We start from the raw sequence: 21,715 nt of genomic DNA on the forward strand, positions 1-21,715 counted from the left end.
GTCCAGTATGATTAGGATTGAAAATGTACATCTGGGGGCGGCTGGGTGGCTCAGTCAGTTGAGCATCCAACTTCGGCTCAGGTCATGATCTCACGGTTGATGAGTTCGAGCCCCACATCGGGCTCTGTGCTGATAGCTCAGGGCCTGGAGCCTACTTCAGATCTGTGTCTCCCTCTCTCTGTGCTCCTCCCCTGCTCACACTCTGTCTCTCTCTCAAAAATAAATAAATATTAAAAAAATAAATTAAAATAAATAAAAAGAAAAATGTACATCTGATTTAACAATGTGGAGGTCACATGTGGCCTTGACAAGAACAGTCTGATTTAAAAAATGAATGACTACAATGAACTCCTACAAATCAATATGAAAAAGACAACCCAACAGAATAAGGGAAAAAGCATACAAATAGGCAATTCATAAGAAGATGCTCAATTTCAATGGTGATGAAATTAAATGAAAACAAGGAAACACAAACTTAAAAAAATAAAATAACATTTCACATATATGAGGCAGCAAAATTAAAATCTAACTATATAGTGGGGAAGATACAAGGAAATGAGAACTCGCAAACACTACCAAAGAAAATGTAAATTATTATAATCACATTGGAGGACAATTTGGTAGTAACAGTAAAGTAAGGCGGATAATGTACAACTTCTCCAACCTGGTAGCTCCACTTCTGAGTATACAACCTAGGGAAATTCTCCCACAGAGTACAAAAAAAAAAAACAAAAAAACAACCCACAACCATATGTAAGAATGCTCCATGCAGCACTATCTGATAGTGAGAAATTGGAAACAACTTAAAAAACATCAACAGAAAAATGAGTTAAGTAAAATGTGAAATAACCATAAATTGCAATACCAGAAAGTAGCTAAAATGAATGAACTACAGCTATGTATCAACAACACATCTCAAAAACACGTTTAATACAAAAAGAAAGTACCAGATGACAGTACACCATGACACAATTTATATAAACTTTAAAGCTGTAATACATATATATTAGGAAGCAAAAGTTAAGGAAAAAACAAAATTAATATGTCCTAAGGATAACTGATAAACATGGGTACTGATTTTATTAAAAAATTATACTGTATACTGAAGTACTTAAACATATATCTGAAATATTTAATGATTATTTTATTGTATTTTTAAAAAACAACCAAGAAGTGAACCACCTGCAAAACTGCCTGGGTACCAGCTCGTATGTTTTGTTCTGTGGCTTCTTCGGAGGCATTATGAAGAACATCTTGGTAGGTGCCATTTTTTGTCCAAGTAGAATTTCGAACATGATCAGCAACATCAGTCCCATTTTCCTGAAGAAAAATACCAAGTTTTTCATATTTCATTAAGAATGCTGCAACAAGATAATAAGCTGAAGAAGTAAACTGGAAATTATTGGGTCCTCCTACTAAGCATCTTCTCAAAATAAATGTTTCCTTTGATTACAAAAGCAATATATGTTCACTGTGAAAAAGGTTCTTCCCATTGACAAAAACAAAAAGAAAACAAAAAGTCATCCCTAAGAGTCAGACAGAAATTTTATCATTTCAGATATAGGGACATTTTTCTATGGATATAATGTATGAATCTCCCTTCTGTAACTCACACACTTAAGAATAGGATTATATTACAGTTCTGTAAAACATGAATTCCATTCTAAAGTAAATGACAGAATCCAAATAACTTATTTTTTAAAAATTTTTTAACGTTTATTTATTATTGAGAGACAGAGACACAGCATGAGCATGGGAGGGGCAGAAAGAGGGGGAGACACAGAATCTGAAGCAAGCTCCAGGCTCTGAGCTGTCAGCACAGAACCTGACGCAGGGCTTGAACTCAGAAACCCCCAGATCATGACCTGAGCTGACGTCGGATGCTTAACCGACTGAGCCACCCAGGCGCTCCTAAATAACTTATTTTTTAATGTTTATTTATTTTTAAGAGACAGAGAGCATGAGTGGAGGAGGTGAAGAGAAAGAGGGGATAGTGGATCTAAAGCAGGCTCTGTGCTGACAGCAGCAAGCCTGACGCGGGGCTCGAATCCATGAACCATGAAATCATGACCTAAGCTGAAGTCGGACGTCAACTGACAGAGCCACCCAGGTGCCCTTGGAATCCAAATAACTTAAATAAATCAACAGAAAACAGTTTCTATTTGTTTTACTTTAGAGTATTAAAATTCTTACTACCCAAAGACAGAGAATATTAGGTACTTCAAACCACTAAGACTGTATCTTTCTGCCTGAGTGTTAGCTGTCAAACGCCTTGCAGACTAAGGAGTTCCTTTAGGTGAAAAGCCGCAAAAACAGACTCAGTTTTGTTCTCTTTTATTTATTAATTTTTGTAAGTTTCTTTCTAGCTATTTTTTGCTTTTGGTCATTCCTCAACATCTTCAAACAGTCTCTTGTTTTTTTGAATATTCTGTCTAGAGCTTACAAGTGCAATATGCAGGGGATTTATTAGTCTAATACAAACTACTCTGCCATTACCGAAGTAATGGAAATCAGCTCTGTCTGCACAGCCAACACAATATACCACAGTATACTATACCCCTTCTCTTAAACCTCATAATCCTATGATCAGATATCTACTGAACATTTCTTCCTGAATGACCTAAAAGCACCTCCAACTCAAAATACTTAAAAGTTTATTAACCATGTCCTCCCCATTCTTACCAACCCCTCTAGGCACCATAGTCACCACCACCAAACTTGCTTTTGTAAAAATTCCTAGTCATATGTGAATGGCAATTACCCTGTTGCAAAAGAAACAAACTTGGGACATTTCCCCACTCCTCATTTCTCTCAGCCAATTAATCATCAAGGCATATTGATTTTACCACCGAAGCAGCTCATATCTGTCTTCTTCCTTGTATTTCCATTGCAATTTCCACTGTCCTGGGTACTTATGTCCCTTCTGAACATTGCTAATATTTCCTAACTAGTCTCCTTGCCTCCAATCTACCTTCCATTCTGGGCTTGACATGATCTTCTGAAATATATAACTATCCATGCCATTCTTCTATTCATAATCCTTCAAAGGCTTTCCATTATCTATAATGTAATCCAAGTCACTACAATGGCATATAATTTCTGGCATACACATATAGTATGTACATACAGAATGTATATATATAATATATATATATATAGTTATGTACAGTAGATATATTTAGGGTCTCTAACATCTTTGTAGATGCTATTCACACCATGTGGTTCCTTCCCTATTTGTTACATGCACTTCATATTATACTACCTCCTGCATGAAGATTTCTCTAACCCTAAGTAGAGTTAGGTATTCCCTATTTCAGACTCTAGGATCATAGCAATATTCTTTTATAATATTTATTTTTCATGTTTGTCTTCTTGCTAAACCAGAAGTTATGTGAAGGTAGAAAAGATGTCTTTTCATGTTTGTATCTCCAACATTGGTTCTCCATGAGGGTATTACAATATTTTACAGGGCACCCTAGGAATCTGCTATCACAAGAATGGAGAATATCACTGAGATTTAATAGGATGAGCCAGGGAATGTTAAACATATTACAAGATGCATGATAGTTTGCGCGCGCGCACACACACACACACACACACACACACGGTATTACATGTCTTTTAAGTATCTCACAGATACTAAGTGAATAAAAAAACACATGTATAATTATCCTAATCTGTAACAACTCCATTTTATAATTAAAACCAAATTTTAAATCATTATTTTATATATTAAATTTATCAGAAATATAAATCAGTGATTTATAGTCGCTGACAGCTCAGAGCCTGGAGCCTGCTTCAGATTCTGTGTCTCCTTCTCTCTCTCTCTCTGCCCCTCCCCCACTTGCACTCTTGTCTCCCTCTCTCAAAAATAAACATTAAAAAAAATTAAAAAAAAAAAAGAATTTATGCTTAAAGAATAAATGATACCAGGTACTCAAATTTCACTTCTCTGTCTTCCCTCCTCTTTTTTTCCTCTATGAGTAAACTCCAGTCTCCTCATAGACCAGCTTATTCTGCACTTAAGGATTTTTTTTTTTTACACTGCAATGAGCAATAGTATGAAAATTTCCAAGAAAGAATTCAGAATATTCTGGGTTTGTGATAAGTACCAAACTCCTAGAATAAGGCAGGTTAAGGGAGAATTGTAGTTTGGTAAGCATCCTTAAGGAATATGTACTATAACATTCATTTTTATCTAATGCCAGTTTTATATATTATACTTTTACTTAAGTATAATTGACATACAATTATTTATACAAGTTTCAGGTATACAACATGGTGGTTCGACATTTATATACATTATAAAATGATCACCACAAAAAGTGGAGTTACCATCTGTCACCTTACAAAGTTATTATAATTCTACTAACTATATCCCCTATGCTGTACTTTATATCCCTGTGACTATTTTATAATTTGAAGTTTGTAGCTCTTAATCTCTTTCACCTATTTGGCTTATCTCTCCCACCTTTCCTCCCTCTGGCAACCACTGGCTGGTTCTCTATATTTATGAGTCTGGTCCTGTTTTCTTTCTTTCATTTGTTTTGTTTTTTAGAATCTACATCTAAGTAAAATTAAATGGCATTTCTCTTTCCCTGACCTACTTCACTTAGCATAATACCCTCTGGGTCCATCCGTGTTGTCGTAAATGGCAAGATTTCATTCTGTTTTAGGTCTAAGTAACATCTATTGTGTGTGTATGTGTTAACAGAGCACATTTTCTTTATCTATTCATCTACCAATGGGCACGGAGTTGTTTCCATATCTTGGCTACTGAAAATGATGCTGCAATGAACATAGGAATGCATATATCTTTTTGAATTAGTGTTTTCATTTTTTCAGTTAAATATACCCAGAAATGGAATTAATGGATCATATGGTATTCTTATTTATAATTTTTCAAGTAATCTCCATACTGTTTTCCATAGTGCACCAATTTGCATTCCCACCAACAGTGCAGAGAGTTCCCTCTGCTCCACATCCTCACCAACACTTATTCCTTGTTTTTTGATACTACCATTCTCACATGTGTGAGGTGATACCTCACTGTAGTTTTGATTTGCATTTCCTTAATGATTAATGATGTTGAGCATTTTTTCATGTGTCTGTTGGCCTTATATCCTTCTTTAGAAAAATGTCTATTCAGGGTCTCTGTTCATTTTTTAATCAGATTGCTTGGGTTTTCTGGTGTTGAGTTGTAGGAGTTCTTTATATATTTTGAATATAAACCCCTTATTGGATATATCATTTGCAAATATGTTCCCCCATTCGCTAGGACGCAGTTTTGTTTTGCTGATGGTTTCCTTTGCTATGCAAAAGCTTTTCAGTTTAATGTAGTACCAACCATTTATTTTTGCTTTTATTGCCCTTGCATGAGGAGGCAGACCCCCCCAAAACAAACAAACAAAAGCAAAAACAAAAGCAAAAAAACATTACTAAGACATATGTCAAAGAGCTTAATGCCTACGTTTTCTCTTAGGAGTTTTATGGTTTCAGGTCTTACACTTGAGTCTTTAATCCATTTTGAGTTTATTTTTGTGTATGGTGTAAGAAAGCGGTTCAGTTTTCCCACACAATTACTGAAGAAGTAGTCTTTTCTCCATTGTACATTTTTGCTTCTTCTGCCATAGATTTTTAAGTTTATTTTTGTATGCTGTGATTCAACTTATTTATTAGTTTTAACAGTTTTTTGATGGAATCTTTAGTGTTTTCTATGTATAGTATCATGTCATTTCCAAAATTTTACTTCTTCCTTAACAATTTGGGTGCCTTCTATTTCTTGTTCTCATCTGATCACTGTGGCTAGGACTTCCAATACCATGTTGAATGAAAGTGGAAGAATAGACATCCTTATCTTGTTGTTCCTGATTTTAGAGGAAAAGCTCTCAGTTTTTCATCTTTAAGTATGATGTTAGCTGTGGGTTTTTCATATATGGCTTTTATCATGTTAAAGTATGTTCCTTTTTGCTGAGAGTCTTTATTATAAATGGTTGTTGAATTTTGTCAAGTGCTTTTTCTGCATCTATTGATATGATCCTATGGTTTTTACCCTTCATTTTGTTAATGTGGTATATCATGTTGATTTGCAAATGTTGAACCATCCTTGAATCCCCCAAATAAATACAACTTGATCATGGTGAATGATTCTTTTAATGTACTGTTGAATGCAGTTTGCTAATATTTTGTTAAGGATTTTTATATCTGTGTTCATCAAACATACTGACTTGTAGTTTTCTTTTTTTGTATGGTCTGTGTCTGGTTTTGGTATCAGGGTAATGCTGGCCTCACAGAATGTATTTGGAAGGTTTCATTACTCTTCAGTTTTTGGGAATAGTTGGAGAAAAACAGGTATTAACTTTTCTTTAAACGTCTGATGGAATTTGCCTGTGAATCCATCTGGTCCTAGACTTTTGTTAGGAGTTTCTTGATTACTAATTCAATTTCATTACTAAAAATTGTTCTGTTTAGAATTTCTATTTCTTCCTGATTCAGTTTTGGAATACTGAATGTTTCTAGAAACTTACTCATCTTGTAGGTTGTGCAATTTGTTGGCATATAATTTTTCAAAGTTGTCATATAATTTTTCATAGTAGTCTCTTACAAATAGCTTTTGTATTTCTGTTGTATCAGTTGTTGCTTCTTCCTCTTCATCTCTGATTTTATTTATTTAGGTCCTCTCTTTCTTTTTTTTTTTTTTTTTTTAATTTTTTTTTTTTTTCAACGTTTATTTATTTTTGGGACAGAGAGATACAGAGCATGAACGGGGGAGGGGCAGAGAGAGAGGGAGACACAGCATCGGAAACAGGCTCCAGGCTCTGAGCCATCAGCCCAGAGCCCGACGCGGGGCTCGAACTCACGGACCGTGAGATCGTGACCTGGCTGAAGTCGGACGCTTAACCGACTGCGCCACCCAGGCGCCCCCCTCTCTCTTTTTCTTGATAAGTCTAGTTAAAGTTACCAATTTTATCTTTTCAAAGAACCAGCTCTCAGTTTCATCATCTTTTCTATTGTATTTTTAGCCTCTGTTTCATTTATTTTTCCTTTCATCTTTTTTCTTCTACCAACTTCTGGTTTTATTCTTCTTTTTCTATCTAGTTCTTTTAGGTATAAAGTTAAATTGTTTATTTGAGATTTTTCTTGATTCTTCAGGTAGGCTTGTGTTTATACAAACTTCTTAGAACTGCTTTTGTTGTGTTCCAAAGATTGAGGAACGTTGTCTTCGTTTTTATTTATCTCAAAGTATTTTTTTAATTTTTAATTTTTTTTTTTTTTTTGAGAGAGAGAGCACACATGCCAGCAGAGAAGGGGCAGAGGGAGGGAGAATCTTAAGCAGGCTCAACACTCAGTGCAGAGCCTGATGTGGGGTTCAATCCCACAACCCTGGGAATCATGACCCAAGCCAAAATCAAGAGTTGGATGCTCAATCAACCAGGCCACACAGGTGCTCCCAAGGTTATTTTTTTTATTTCTTTGCTGACCCACTGCTTGTTTAGTCTCCATGTCTTTGTGCTTTTTCCAGTTTTTCCTAATTTATTTCTAGTTTCATAATGTTGTGGTTGGAAAAGATGCTTGATATGATCTCAACCTTCTTACATTTACTAAGACTTGTTTTGTGGCCTAATACGTGATCTATCCTGCAGAATGTTCCATGAGCACTTATAAAAAATGTGTATTCTGTTGTTTTTCAATGGAATGTTCTGTACATATTTGTTAAGTCCATCTGGTCTAATGTCTCACTCAAAGTCACTGTTTCTTTATTAAGTTTCTGTCTGTTGGGGTGCTGTGCCGACAGCTCAGGGCCTGGAGCCTGCTTCTGATTCTGTGTCTCCCTCTCTCTCTGCCCCTCCCCTGCTCACACTCTGTCTCTGTCTCAAAAATAAATACACATTAAAAAAAAATTTAATTTTCTGCCTGGACAATCAATCCATTGATGTAAGTGTGATGTTAATGTTCCCTATCACTGTATTACTGTCAATTTCTCCTTTATGTCTATTAATATTTAAATATTTAGATGCTCCTATATTGGATGCATGTATATTTACAAATACATTCTTTTGTTGAATTGCTTCCTTCATCATTATGTAATGCCCTTCTTCTCTTTTAGTCTTTGTTTTAAAGTTTATTGTGTCTGATACAAGTATTACTACTCCAGTTTTATTGATCATTTCCATTTGCATAGGATATCTCTTCCATCCCATCACTTTCAGTCTGTATGTGTCATATAGGCAACATACAAATGGGTCTTCTTTTTTAATCTATTTAGTTACTTTATGACTTTTGATTGAGCATTTACTCCATGTACATTAAAGTAATTACTGATAGGTATGTACTTACTGTCATTTTGTTCATTGTTTTCTAGCTGTTTTTGTAGTTCTCTGTTCCTTTCTTAGTGTCTTGCTATGTCTTGATGACTTTCCTCAGTATTATGCTTGGATTTATTTTTTGTGCACCTATCATAGGTTTTTTGCTTGTGGGTGCCATACATAAGGTTCGTGTATAACACCCCATGTATATAGTCATATATTTTAAGTTGAGGATCACTTAAGTTCAAATACATTCTAAATGCATTACATTTTTACCTCCCCTTCATCACGTATTAGGTATTTGACACCATATTTTACATGTTTTTTGTGTATCCCTTACCTACTTATTTTAAATGTAGCTGATTTGACTACTTTTTTCTTTTAACCTTCATGCTAGCTTTACAAGTGACAGACCTATTTCCTTTATTATATGTTTGCTTTTACCAGTTGTAGGAGTGCTGACAATACTGACTCCACCTGTGGCTCTCCATCTTGTTCATATTCATTCAATAACCTGTCTTGGGCTACATGTTCCAGGCCCTTAGAGATTAATATACATACTTTAAAAGTGTCTTCCAAGGCTGGGATGGAGGGAGCCCGCTTTGGCCTCCCAGGTGGTACACAAGATCTATTTAAAGGTTACCTGTCAATTAGGTGCATGCAAATCTTTTGAGGTGCATGCGAGCCCTTTGATCACATAATAACACCCTTCTGCGCATCTCTTGTCCCATAAAATATGTGGGCTTAAGGTCCAGACTCTGTGGTGAATAGCTGTACAGCACCTAAATCATTGTCTGCCTGACCCCTGGTCAGTAAGTTACAATAATAAAACTCTGTAAACCATATGGAGTTGCCTTCTTTGATTTCCAGTCTCAAAATGTTTTCTCAGTTTTGAGAATACTTTACTGTCCCTCCCCTACTTTCTCATACCAGTGAAATGTTTTCCTCCTTTCATAATTTTCTTACTTCTAGTTATGGCTTCTTCTTTTCTGCATAAAGATGTCATTTTAACATTTCCTGTAAGGCTGTGCTGTGTGATGAACACTTCTAACTTGTTTGTCTGAGAATCTCTCTCCAGTTCTGAATTATAGCCTTGCAGTATATTCTTACTTGCAGGTTTTTTCCTTTGAGCACATTAAACATTTCAAGCCACTCTCTTTAGGCCTGCGAAGTTTTTGCTGGAAACACAGTTCAGAGTCTTATAGGTAGGTGTTCCCTTGTATGTAAGTTGCTTTTATCTTACTGCTTTTAAAATTGTCTCTTTGGGGCACCTGGGTGGCTTAGTCAGTTAAGCATCTGACTCTTGATTTTAGTTCAGGTCATGATCTCACAGTTTGTGGAATCCAGCCTTGCATCAGGCTCCATGCTGACGGCATGGAGCCTGCTTGGGATTCTCGCTCTCCCTCTCTCTCTCTCTGCCCCTCCCTGGCTGGCATGTGCACACACACACACAGTCTCTCAAAATAAATAAAAAAAACTTATAAAAAATAAAAATAAAAATAAAATTCTCTATCTTTAACTTATGGCATTTTAATTCTTATGTGTCTTGTGTAGACATCTTTGGGTTCATCCTATTTGGGGCTATCTATGCTTCCTGAACGTGGATGTCTGTTTCCTGCCCCAGGTTAGGAAAGTTCTCAGCTGTTATTTCTTCAAATAAGCTCCTTTCTCACTCCCTTCTTCTGGGACCCACTATAATGCAAATGTTAATACTTTCAATGTTGCTCCAGAGGTCCCTTACCTTATCTTACATAAAATTATTTTTCCTTTTGCTGCTCAACTTGGATGATTTCCACTATTCTGTCTTCCAGATCACTGATCCATTCTTCTGCATTCTCTTCCTGAGTGTTGATTCCCTCTGGTGTATTTTTCATTTGAGTTATAGTATTCTTCAGCTCTGATTTTCTTTTTTTCAACGTTTATTTATTTTTGGGACAGAGAGAGACAGAGCATGAACGGGGGAGGGGCAGAGAGAGAGGGAGACACAGAATCGGAAACAGGCTCCAGGCTCTGAGCCATCAGCCCAGAGCCTGACGCGGGGCTCGAACTCACGGACCGCGAGATCGTGACCTGGCTGAAGTCGGATGCTTAACCGACTGCGCCACTCTGATTTTTTAAAAAATATTTTCTATCTCTTTGTTGAAGTTCTGAATTTATCCACTCTGCTCCTAAATTCAGTGAGCATCTTTATGACTATCACTTTTAACTCTTTATCAGGTAGATTGTTTAATTCCTTTTTAGTTATTTTTCTGAGATTTTTTTTTCTTATTCTTTCATTTGGAACATATTCCTGTCTCCTCATTCTGTCTGACTCTGTGTTTGCATTAGGCAACACATTAGGCAGTAGGTCAGCTACATCCCCTGTTCTCAAAGGTAGCAGCCTTGTGTGGAAGGTGTCCTCTGGGGTCCAGAAGCACAATCCCCTCCCCTGCCATCACCAAAACCAGGTGCTCTCCTCTATGTGCAGCATGCATCCTTCAGTTGTGAATGAGCTCTGACTGCTTGGACATTCTGGTAGGCAGGGCCTGTTGGTTGCAGTGCCCAGGCAGGACTGCTATAGGTGCATTGGTGGGAGGAGTTGGACCTTGGCACAGCTGGCTGAAAGGCCCAGGCATGATACTGTGCGTGTGCTGGTAGACAGGACCAGTCTCTCATTTCCCCAGGGCAGGAGTCACTTTGGAGGGACACCAGTCCCAGTCAATGCTGCCCACTGGGTGTGGCAGGGTGGGAGCAGCTTAAGAGGGAGTCTGCTGGAAGGGTGGACTGGTTTTGCAGGGGAATGCCCAAGTGGGGCAACTGGTGCTAGCAATGTAGGTGGAGAGTGTCAGAACTGGAGCCCTTAAGATAGCTAGCTAAATAAGGGCAAGAAAATGGTGCCTACTAGTGTTTCCATTTCCAAAGAAAAGTCCCTACAGACCCCTGCCCCTCCAGCATATGCCCTAAAATTAGTCAATAAATATCCTTCATGTATAGCTCAGGTGCTGTGCAAACTGCTGCCTCTGTGCTGGGTGTGAGTGAGACGGTGTACGGGACCTTTAAAAGCATTATCTCAGTTTCCTATAGTCCTCCCCAACCAGCACCCCCCACCTGCACCAGCTGTCCCAGACTTAAGGCCCAATGATTTTGAAAGCTCCTAAAGTTAAGTTCTGCTGACTTTCAAAGCCAGACATTGTGGGGGCTCATTTTTCCTGTGCAGATCTCCTGGGTGTGGGTGTACAATGTGGGGCTCAATCCCCTTGCTCCTCAAGAAAGGAACCTCTGTGCCTGTGCAATCAAACCACTTGTGGGTTGCTAGACGGGAGGTTTGGTTCCCAACCTGACTACCTCTCTGCCACACTTACCCTTCTCAAGGTGGCTTTTTCTTTCTTCTTTTTTAAAGTAAGCTCTACACACCTAGCATGGGGCTCAAACTCACAACAGTGAGATTAAGAGTCACATGCTCTACCAACTAAGCCAGCCAGGCATCCCATATTTTTTTCATTTATCTTTAGCTATGCAAGAGCTGGTCTCCTAGTCCTCAGGTCTTTCTCTGTGAGTGTCCCTTTGTATGTAGTTGTAGCCCTGATATGTCCATGGGAAGAGGTGAGCTCAGGATCTTCCTGTACTCTGCCACCCTCCTATTAGTCTCAATTATTACACCTTTTATAATGGCATCTAATTTTGATCTAGACAATGAATTAAAGAATCAGTATATAACCTCAATATTAATTTTTCAAAGTTGTGACATCAAAGAGCTTTAAGACAGGGTAACTGAGGTAACTACCATATTACCTAAGCTGCAAAATATATTAAAAGGTATCTTTAACTTCCTATTAAATATATGTATGTTCATGTGTTATACTTTCATGAAAGTCTCATCTATTAAACTTATACTAAAATATGTAAGTATTATCAGTTTACCTCTTCTCTCTTTTCTCCTTCTTCCATTGAAATAACACGGTCTGTGACATTGTCAATACAAGGTAAGTCTGAAGAGGAGATCACAATTTCTTCAGGCTCTTGCATAAACAAAGGTTTTTCTTCTTGCTGGATCCATTCTTGATATACTTTTACCACTTTTCTCATAGCTGCTGCTTCACAAATTGGTAATAAAAATGCCTAGTGGAAAAAAAAGAGAACATACATGGTGATACTTTTTTCTTTGCCACAAACCGCTAATACCTGCATTTTTATCTTGTTATAAATTACGATATAAATGACTCTTAAAAAGTCAATCAATTCATTGTCAGAAAGAGACTTTTGTCTCCAAATAATTTGTATATACGATGACACAGAAATGCTTTTGGTAGGGGCACCTGGCTGGCTCAGTCAGGACAGCATGCAACTCTTGATCTCCAGGTCGTGAGTTCAAGCCCCATGTTGGGTGTAGTGATTGCTTAAAAATAAAATCTTAAAAAAAAGAAATGCTTTCGGTAGATAGACACAGATTTCAAGTGCAAGAAGCCAAGATTTGTTTCAATTGTGCTATCTCAGAATGAAAATATTCGTTTCATGAAATAACTATGCTCCTACAAAGCTTAATATAAATATCACTTTTGATAATATACATTTGTAACTTATTATTTTTTTAGATTACTACTACAATAAACTTTGATATGGGAACTTAATTAAAATTAAATCTGACTCCAAGAAGTAATACAAATTACATGTAAAAGGCGACTATAAGCATATAAAGAAAAAACATTGCAGTTTTATTTCATTTTACATATAATAAAGTTAAACAAGTTAAATAATAAGGCAAATACTTAAAATATTAAAAGGAATATCTTACAATTATTCTTTCCTTTATGTACTTTTCTGGGTTGCTTTAACTTTAAAAAAAAGTAAATATTTTCACCACAAAAATGTAACATATTCACAATAAAAAAACTTTTTACACAATTCAGGCAGGCAAAAACAAAACAGTAAAAATACTCTTTTTTTAAAAAAAATTTTTAACATTTATTTATTTTTGAGAGACAGAGACAGAGTGAGTGGGGAGGAACAGAGAGAGAGAGGGAGACCCAGAATATGAAGCAGGCTCCAGGCTCTGAGCTGTCAGCACAGAGCCCGACGCGGGTCTCGAACTCACAAGCCATGAGATCATGACCTGAGCTGAAGTCAGACGCTCAACTGACTGAGCCACCAAGGGGCCCCAACAGTAAAAATACTCTTAATCTCACTACCCAAATTCCTTTCTTTATGCATGTTTGTGTTCATGTGGTTACATTTTTACTGGACTTTCTCTTTACACACAGAAATGGAATTAAATTGCTTTTAATTTTTCCTTTTACAACCAGTACCTATTAATTTCAACTCTAAAAGCCACAAGACCTTTACCTAAAACCCTGGCACTTCCTCCTATAGAGCTATTAGTAGGTATATTTAATAATTATCATGGGGTCAAGTACTTTATCTGAATGAAACTAACCAAGAAAATCAGCTTTCCAAGATAACGATGAAAAGTTAATGTGTAATATCAAGAGGACATTTAATGCAGTTTTGGTAACTTTTATTTATTTGCTGTTGTTAATTCCCTAGCAATTTACATACTTGCTACTTTCTTTTATCTAAAAAAACAAACCCACTCCCAAACTCTCATTCTCATATTCTAGCAGCTTAATGGTCAATGATATGATTTGGATCATCACTGTCTGCTCTAAGAAGCATTCTTAATTGCAGCATTCATAATTGCATTCATAATTGCAGCAACATCTCAGCTTTCTTAAAAAGGTTCAAAGTATAGGGGCGCCTGGGTGGCTCAGTCAATTAAGAGTCCAACTTCGGCTCGGGTCATGATCTCATGGTTTGTGGATTCGAGCCCCACACGTCGGGCTCTGTGCTGACAGCTCAGAGCCTGGAGCCTGCTTTGGATTCTATCTCCCTCTCTCTCTCTGTCCCTCCCTTGCTCACTTTCTCTCTCTTTCTCAAAAAAATAAAATATGTTATAAAAAAAAAAGGTTCAAAGTATAAGAAAAAAATCTCAATCTCAAAAGTTTTATTCTCAGATACTGAAAAATGAATTTTTAAAATTAGCATGAAAACCCTCTGTAGTTTTTGCTCAATTTTACTATTAACCTAAAGCTGATCTAAAACATAAAGTTTTAATCATTTAAAAAATATTAATAATATCCAGAGCTAGTATTTATTAATGCATAAACTGTCACACCATATCCCAAGTGGCCTAATGAATTTACTAAAACCCAGAGTGTATATAACCTTTGTCCTTGTAAGCTCTAAAGTCTGATTTTGCCAACACACTAAATATGAATCTTATGGAAAGACTGAGATTAGCCATGGCTAAAAAAACAGATGCACAAAAACCAGAGTGCCGATTTATACATTTACAACGAGAAATAACTGTCACAGAAACCAGAACATTCAAAACCATACATCAGCACCTTGTCCCTATGAAGAAGCACCAATCACGTCAATTATTAACTGATAATAAGGAAAGTTATCACTCAAAAAACATATTTAAATCTATATGTTCAGCAAATTTTGTTTGTAGATAGACCTACAAGAGGTCATCTCCAGTTTTGATTCTATGACCATAAAACTACGACACAAACAAAAACTACATGGAGATGGAATAAAAACAACAGGAGAAAGAAAAATCAAATATTTAACAGTATTAGCTGAAGATAATCTGATCCAGTTTTGTGAATTTGGTAGCTATGACTCTCTTCTTCAGTGAATAAACAGTAATAAAACATGATCTCTGAATTTTTAATATTTTTTTTATTATTAACCAACCCAGATTATGATAAACACATTCTTTAAGATAAATCAAGTACAGTGAGCATTCAGCAGACCTGGGAAATTTTGTCTTCTTTTTTATTTTTTTCTTTAACTTAAAAAATTTTTTTTTAATGTTTATTTTTGAAAGAGAGAGAAAAAGAGAGAGACTGACCGAGTGGGGGAGGGGCAGAGAGAGAAGGAGACACAAAATTGGAAGCAGGCTCCAAGCTCTGAGCTTGAGTCAGCAGAGAGAGCCTGACGAGGGTCTCAAAGTCGCAAACCGTGAGATTATGACCCAAGCCAAAGTCCAATGCTTAACTAACTGAGGCACCCAGGCATCCCACTGTCTTCTGAAAGCAGTGGTTTGCATTTTGGTCTCAGAACCCCTACCCTACTATATGTTAACACAAATAACAGGTTTTCCAAAATACATTGCTTTACATTTTTGCAAATATCATTAATGTTTAGCTTAATAAAAGACAGTGGGGGGACACTTGGGTGGCTCAGTCAATTAAGATCTGACTCTTGATTTCAGCTCAGGTCACGATCTCAAGATCCTGAGATGGAGCCTGCTTGGGATTCTCTCTCTCCCTCTCTCTCTGCCCTTCCCCTGCTCACTGCCCCCTCCCTCAAATAAATACACATTTAAAAATAAATAAATGGGAGACAGTTGGATTCTCTTATCTGCTTGTTTCTGCATTCAATCTGACATAATATCACATATCAGGTATCTCTGGAAAACTTTACTTCACACTCATGAAAAAATGACAGTGAAAAAAGTAAATAAAATTTTATTTTGTCATGAAAATAGTTTTGACTTCCCAGAAGCCTCAAACCACAGTTTTCAATCTATTGCCTTAAAGTGACTTTGCAGAAAAAAAATTTACACACATATAATTATATACATATGTATGAAATATTATATATGTAGGTATTATCATATACAGATATAATTATACATATACAGACATAAATATATAATGCCTGGAGTGCATATATGCCTTTCTATTGAACATAGAGAATAACTTTATCATTTCAAATGATTTGGGGGATTTTATGCTTTATAGTTGTATCTTTGTTTTAAAGACAAATAACAATATAAATATCTTCATCTGAGGTAAAACTCAATCATTACACTGGCCCTAAAATAACATCATCAACTATATAACAAATTATTTCAAGAGTTAGTTTCTAGAAATAAATGTTAGCTCTCAGGTAACACTAATAAAGTACCAGGTACTCAACAGTTACAGAACTTCTTGATTCATTCACCAAATATTTATTAGGTGCCTACTCTATGCCAGGCACTGAGGATATGATGAATGAATATGAGAAGTATTCATGGAGGGTAGAAAAAAAGATTAAAATTTTAAAAATAATTTTTAAATAAATATAAAACTCAGAAGAGGTACTATGAAGAAAATAATTTTCAAAAACATCATAAAAAGATACTTACTATGTGTGTGTATGTGTGCATGTGTCTGTGCGTGTGCATATGCATACAGGTGCATCTATTTTTGGGTGGTCATGGAAGACTTCTCTGGTGTAGCCATATTTAAAAGTAATAAAAGATGAGTATCAGGTTAGAAAAAAAGGGATAAAGGGTAAAGAGGAAAGAAAGGAGGGTTGAAGGATGGAAATTCAGATAGGGAAAACAGTAATTGTGAAAGCTTTGAGCATGATAATTTTGGTAAACATATTTCTACTAAACTTATTTGCCTATAGAAAGACTTGTGCTCTAGCTGGGACTGCTAGGGGCAAAGTCATTACATGGTCATATACCTGATAATTAATGGAGTATTTTATCTATATTGTGGAACATCTGAGCCTTCAAAGTTAGGAAAGAAACTATTTCACAAATTCTCAATTTTGAAAATTTATCAGCATTACTGCAAGTAAAAATAGCTTTCCCACTATATACCTAATCTTAGAAATTAATCCCTTTGCAAAACATGAATGATCCATTGGTGTCACCATCCTCAAATTTATTTTTCCTTAAGTTTTGCCTTAAAAATCACTTAAAAAATAATTATCAGAATAAAAACATCTCCGAGGACTTCAGTCTCCAGCAATATCATTTAAAAGATATCCTGGAATCTTCCTGCATAGAACACCTAAAAACTGTCACATCAAAAAATACAACAGACCTTTTTAAATGAATGGCTCATCTTGTAAGGATATTCTGAGTCTAGACCAAAATGCGTGTATTAATCCAGACAGCAAGTGAGCAATGAAGCTGCTGGCTATTGCCCTGGATAGCCTAGAGTGTTGGGTTTAAATAGCTACCTGTTCAGAGGGGAGAGACAGATCAGGCTCCTATGTGTAAAACTGACACCAATGTAGGCAACCTGAATACAAAGGTGAGCTAGGAGGGGAAGGCAAAAAATCTCAACTCCAGAGAAGAGTCAATGAGGAAACTTGTCTACTGACTTAGTGTAGGGGAATAGGAGGGAAGAACACCCTTTCCTGCAAATTCATATTCTCAGGCTGATCATCACATAACTTTGAGTGGTGCAAAGTAGGAAGAATCATAAACTGAGAATTATAATTTAAATTTTTTTTTCAACGTTTATTTATTTTGGGGACAGAGAGAGACAGAGCATGAACGAGGGAGGGGCAGAGAGAGAGGGAGACACAGAATCAGAAACAGGCTCCAGGCTCTGAGCCATCAGCCCAGAGCCTGACGCGGGGCTCAAACTCCCGGACCGCGAGATCGTGACCTGGCTGAAGTCGGACGCTTAACCGACTGCGCCACCCAGGCGCCCCGAGAATTATAATTTAAAGTAAACCGAGGCTGGGATGCCTGGCTGGCTCATTTGGTAGAGTATGTGACTCTTAATCTCAGGGTCATGAGTTCAAGATCTACACTGGGCATACAACAGAGCTTACTGAAAAGTTAAAATAAAATTAAATTAAAAAAAGTAAACCAAGGTTGACAGGATCACCAAATACCTGGGAGAAGCAAGAGCATTTCTTCTCTAGAGGAACACATCTTTCAACCCAAGTTTCAAATTAATTCCCACAAAATTCCACAGAAATGTAAATCCGTAACACAAAAACCCAAAATAAACAAACAGGGGTGAAAACAGAAACAACAACCAAGAAGGCCAAAACTTACAAAAACTAGCTGATAGAGGTAGTAGAATAAGGAATATAAAATGAACATTTTTAACATGTTTTACTTAAGAAAATGAATATGAATAAAGAATGAATGAGCCACTGCAAAAAGGGACTAGGGCAGATGTGAAAAATAAGCAAATGCAAATTTAAAAATTTCAAATATAAAGAGCATTATTAAAAACTCAATAAGGGGAATTCTGTTTCCAAGAGTATGGTGGACTGGTAACTCAACAAACCTTCTGATTGAAAAATCAAAATGTATATTAAAAATACATTTAATCTTTTTGTTATTTTAATTTTTTTGTTTATTTATTTACATAGAGTGTGAGAGGGGAAGGGAGAGAAAGAGAGGGAGAGAGACCAAGCAGGTTCAATGCTTACTATGGAGCCGGACATGGGGCTCAATCCCATGACCCCAAGATCATGACCTGAGTCGAAATCAAGAGCTGGATGCTTAACCAACTGAGCCACCCAGGTGCCCCAACTTTAATCTTTCTAAATGCATTGATAAGCCAAAAAGCAGAAAAAAATATTCAAAAATAAAAACCTATATGAAATCCAAACTCAGTGAGCTAAGTTTTAGGAGGAGCAAGAAAGCTGGCTTTCACTCTGAGTGGAACCAATTACTTTGGTTTCCATGGACCTATTGTGCCAAAGCAGGGAGAACAACAGGAAAACTAAACAAAGTCAGAACTACATACTGTCAGTGCAATGCTGAATGAGAAATAAACCCAACCATTAAAAGTTTGTAAAGAAAACTGCCCATACCTAGATGCAGAGTAAATAACAATAACAACAAAAATCTCCCCAGACACACTGTAACTAAAAGCTAGCCTTAACATAGTTTTATATTCTGTGTTCATATTATGTGGCTAGCTTGAACCTCAAATCAAGGATTCAGTTTAACGACAGGTTGTTAGTGTCTCTTTGCACCTAGAAGCAGCAAATGCAACTCATTTCTGAGTTAATAAACCAAATCAGCAAATAAAGATGTAAGATGAAAAAGCTCAGAGTCAAAATTCTAAATTTCTGAAATCATGAAATATTGGAAGAAACCTTAAGAGAATACACCACAATAAGAAAGAGAACATAGAAACAAAATATGGTATGATCAGATCTACAAACACCTCAGGAATATTACAATGATCAATCAATATAAAATAACTATGTTTAGTATAAATAAGTAAAACATAAGAACTAGAAACAATAAAATTGAGCAGACTTGCCAATTTCCAGAAGCAGTTGTAATTAAAAAGGAAGTACCCAGAATGTAGCATAGAGAGACAAAGGGATGGGAAATATGAATGAGAGGTTAACAGACACTTAAGGTAAAAAAAAGATCTAACATACATCTTGTCAGAGTCCCGGAAAGACAAGAAATAGATGGGACAGAGGCAATATTTAAAGCGATAATGGCTGAAAATTTTCCAGAACTGCCAAAATATATTAATCCATAAATGAAGTATGCCTAAAATATCCCCTAAAGAATAAATGAAAGGAAACCTAGATCTGGGCATACCACAGTAAAATGTAAAATGCCAAATACTAAAAGAAGATATTAAAAACAGCCAGAGCAAAGATAGCTGACTTATTAGTTCAACTGCTGGTTGACATCTCAACAGCAACAACGTAAAACAAAGAACAGTGGGAAAGTATCTGAGTATCTAAAATGTGCTGGGTGAAAATAATTGTTAATCTAGAAGTCTATATCCAGTAGAAAAAGTCTTTCAAAAATAAAAGACATTTTTAGACAGGCAAAAATTTTTAGTATTTGATACCAACAGACAGCCACTAAAATGATGAATCATCCACTAAATGATGAACTTCATTGAAGCAGAGGAAAGTGATTCTAAAAAATCTGGAAGGGAAGATATCATAATCACAGAAAATGATAAACAGATAACTAAACGTAAATCAATACTGAATGCACAGAACAATAATAATATTGGAGTTAAACCACAACCACATAAAATAGAACTGAATTATTCAATAATAACAGTAGGTTAAGTTGGGGGGGGGAATTAAGAGTAATAAGGTTCTAAGATCCTTGTACTGATCAGAAAAAGGGTAAAAAAATAACTTTAGTCCTTGGAAAGTGAATTATGTATGTTAAAATTTATACAATAATCACTGAAGAAAAAGAAACAGAATATAACTTTCAAACCAAGTAACAGTAAAAGGATACAAAGTGAAAAAGTATCAATTAAAAAGAAAGCAAAAAATAAGACAATGACACAAAAGAAATACAGACATGGTAAAAAAAAAAATAGAACAAAATAAGATGCTACCAATAAATCCAAACATAACAATAATTATAATAAATATAAATATTCCATTTAAAAGACAAAGATTTTTAAAAATCAAACCATATTTACAAGAGGCATACAAAATCTAATGATATAAAAGAGTTAAAAATTAAAAGATTGTTTAAAAAAATGTATGAGGCTACTTTTTTTTTTTTCTTTCTTTCTTTTTTTTAACAGGGGGCTTGAACTCATGACCCTGAGATCAAGAGTTCCATGCTCTATCCACTGAACCAGCCAGCCACCCCAGAGGCTAGTTCATAATAAAAAGAAAGTTAGGGCACCTGGGTGGCTCAGTCAGTTAAGCATCCAACTCTTGGTTTCGGCTCAGGTTACGATCTCAGTTAGTGAGTTCCAGCCCCGTGTTGGACTCTGCATTGCCAGCATGGAGCCTGCTTGCAATTGTCTTCCTCTCTGTCCCTTCCCTGCTCGCTCGCTCTCTCTCTCTATCTCAAAATAAATAAACTTAAAAAAAAAAGTGGTATAAATCCACTAATAGTAAATAAAATAGACTTTATGCAAAAATAATTTTTGTAGGTGAAAAGGGCCATAAAAATAAAATGTTTAATTCACATTCAAAAAAATTTTTTTAGGTTTATTTATCTTGAAAGAGAGAGAGCAAAGTGGGGGAGGAACAGAGAGAGAGAGAGAGAGAGAGAGAGAGAGAGAGCGAGCCCCAAGCAGGCTCTGCACTGTGCAGAGCCCAACATGGGGCTCGAACTCATAAACCATGAGATCATGACCTAAGCCAAAAACAAGAGTCAGATGCTTAAACAGCTGAGCCACATTTAAATATAAAACTTTCAACTTGTATGTATTTAATTATTAATTATACAGCTTGAAAATATACAAAGAAAAATTTATGGAGCTACAAAGATAAACCTGACAAATCATCAGAGTATAAGACTTCCATAACTGTAAGGTCAAACTGACCAAAAACCTTTAGTAAGGATATAGAAAAGTTCAGACGTTAATGGTCACTGAACTCAACAGAGAAGCATACATTCTTTCCAAGCACAGAGGACATTTATGAGAAATGACTGCATTCTGAGCCATAAGTTTCAATTCATTGTAAATAACTAGTATCATACAGACTATATTCTCTAAAAGAATCACATCGGGGCGCCTGGGTGGCGCAGTCGGTTAAGCCTCCGACTTCAGCCAGGTCACGATCTCGCGGTCCGTGAGTTCGAGCCCCGCGTCGGGCTCTGGGCTGATGGCTCGGAGCCTGGAGCCTGTTTCCGATTCTGTGTCTCCCTCTCTCTC

At 36.3% G+C, this 21,715-nt stretch overlaps 1 protein-coding gene across 2 annotated transcripts in view; it reads right to left on the reverse strand.

Annotated features, from left to right (window-relative positions):
* Positions 1 to 21,715, reverse strand: part of RALGAPA1 (Ral GTPase activating protein catalytic subunit alpha 1) — a 278,485-nt gene that overhangs the window by 186,763 nt on the left and 70,007 nt on the right. For both annotated transcript variants that reach the window (XM_047075616.1, XM_047075615.1), the window contains exons 11-12: positions 12,207 to 12,404; positions 1,183 to 1,320 (exon numbers count right to left, since the gene is read on the reverse strand). In XM_047075616.1, the coding sequence (XP_046931572.1) occupies positions 1,183 to 1,320; positions 12,207 to 12,404 (336 nt within the window). The remainder of the gene's footprint in view (positions 1 to 1,182; positions 1,321 to 12,206; positions 12,405 to 21,715) is intronic.

Source organism: Lynx rufus, unplaced genomic scaffold (genome assembly GCF_022079265.1).
Source record: "Lynx rufus isolate CCGP_SWC_20201006 ecotype Redwood Valley unplaced genomic scaffold, mLynRuf1.p SCAF_13, whole genome shotgun sequence".
Classification (NCBI taxonomy): Eukaryota; Metazoa; Chordata; class Mammalia; order Carnivora; family Felidae; genus Lynx; species Lynx rufus.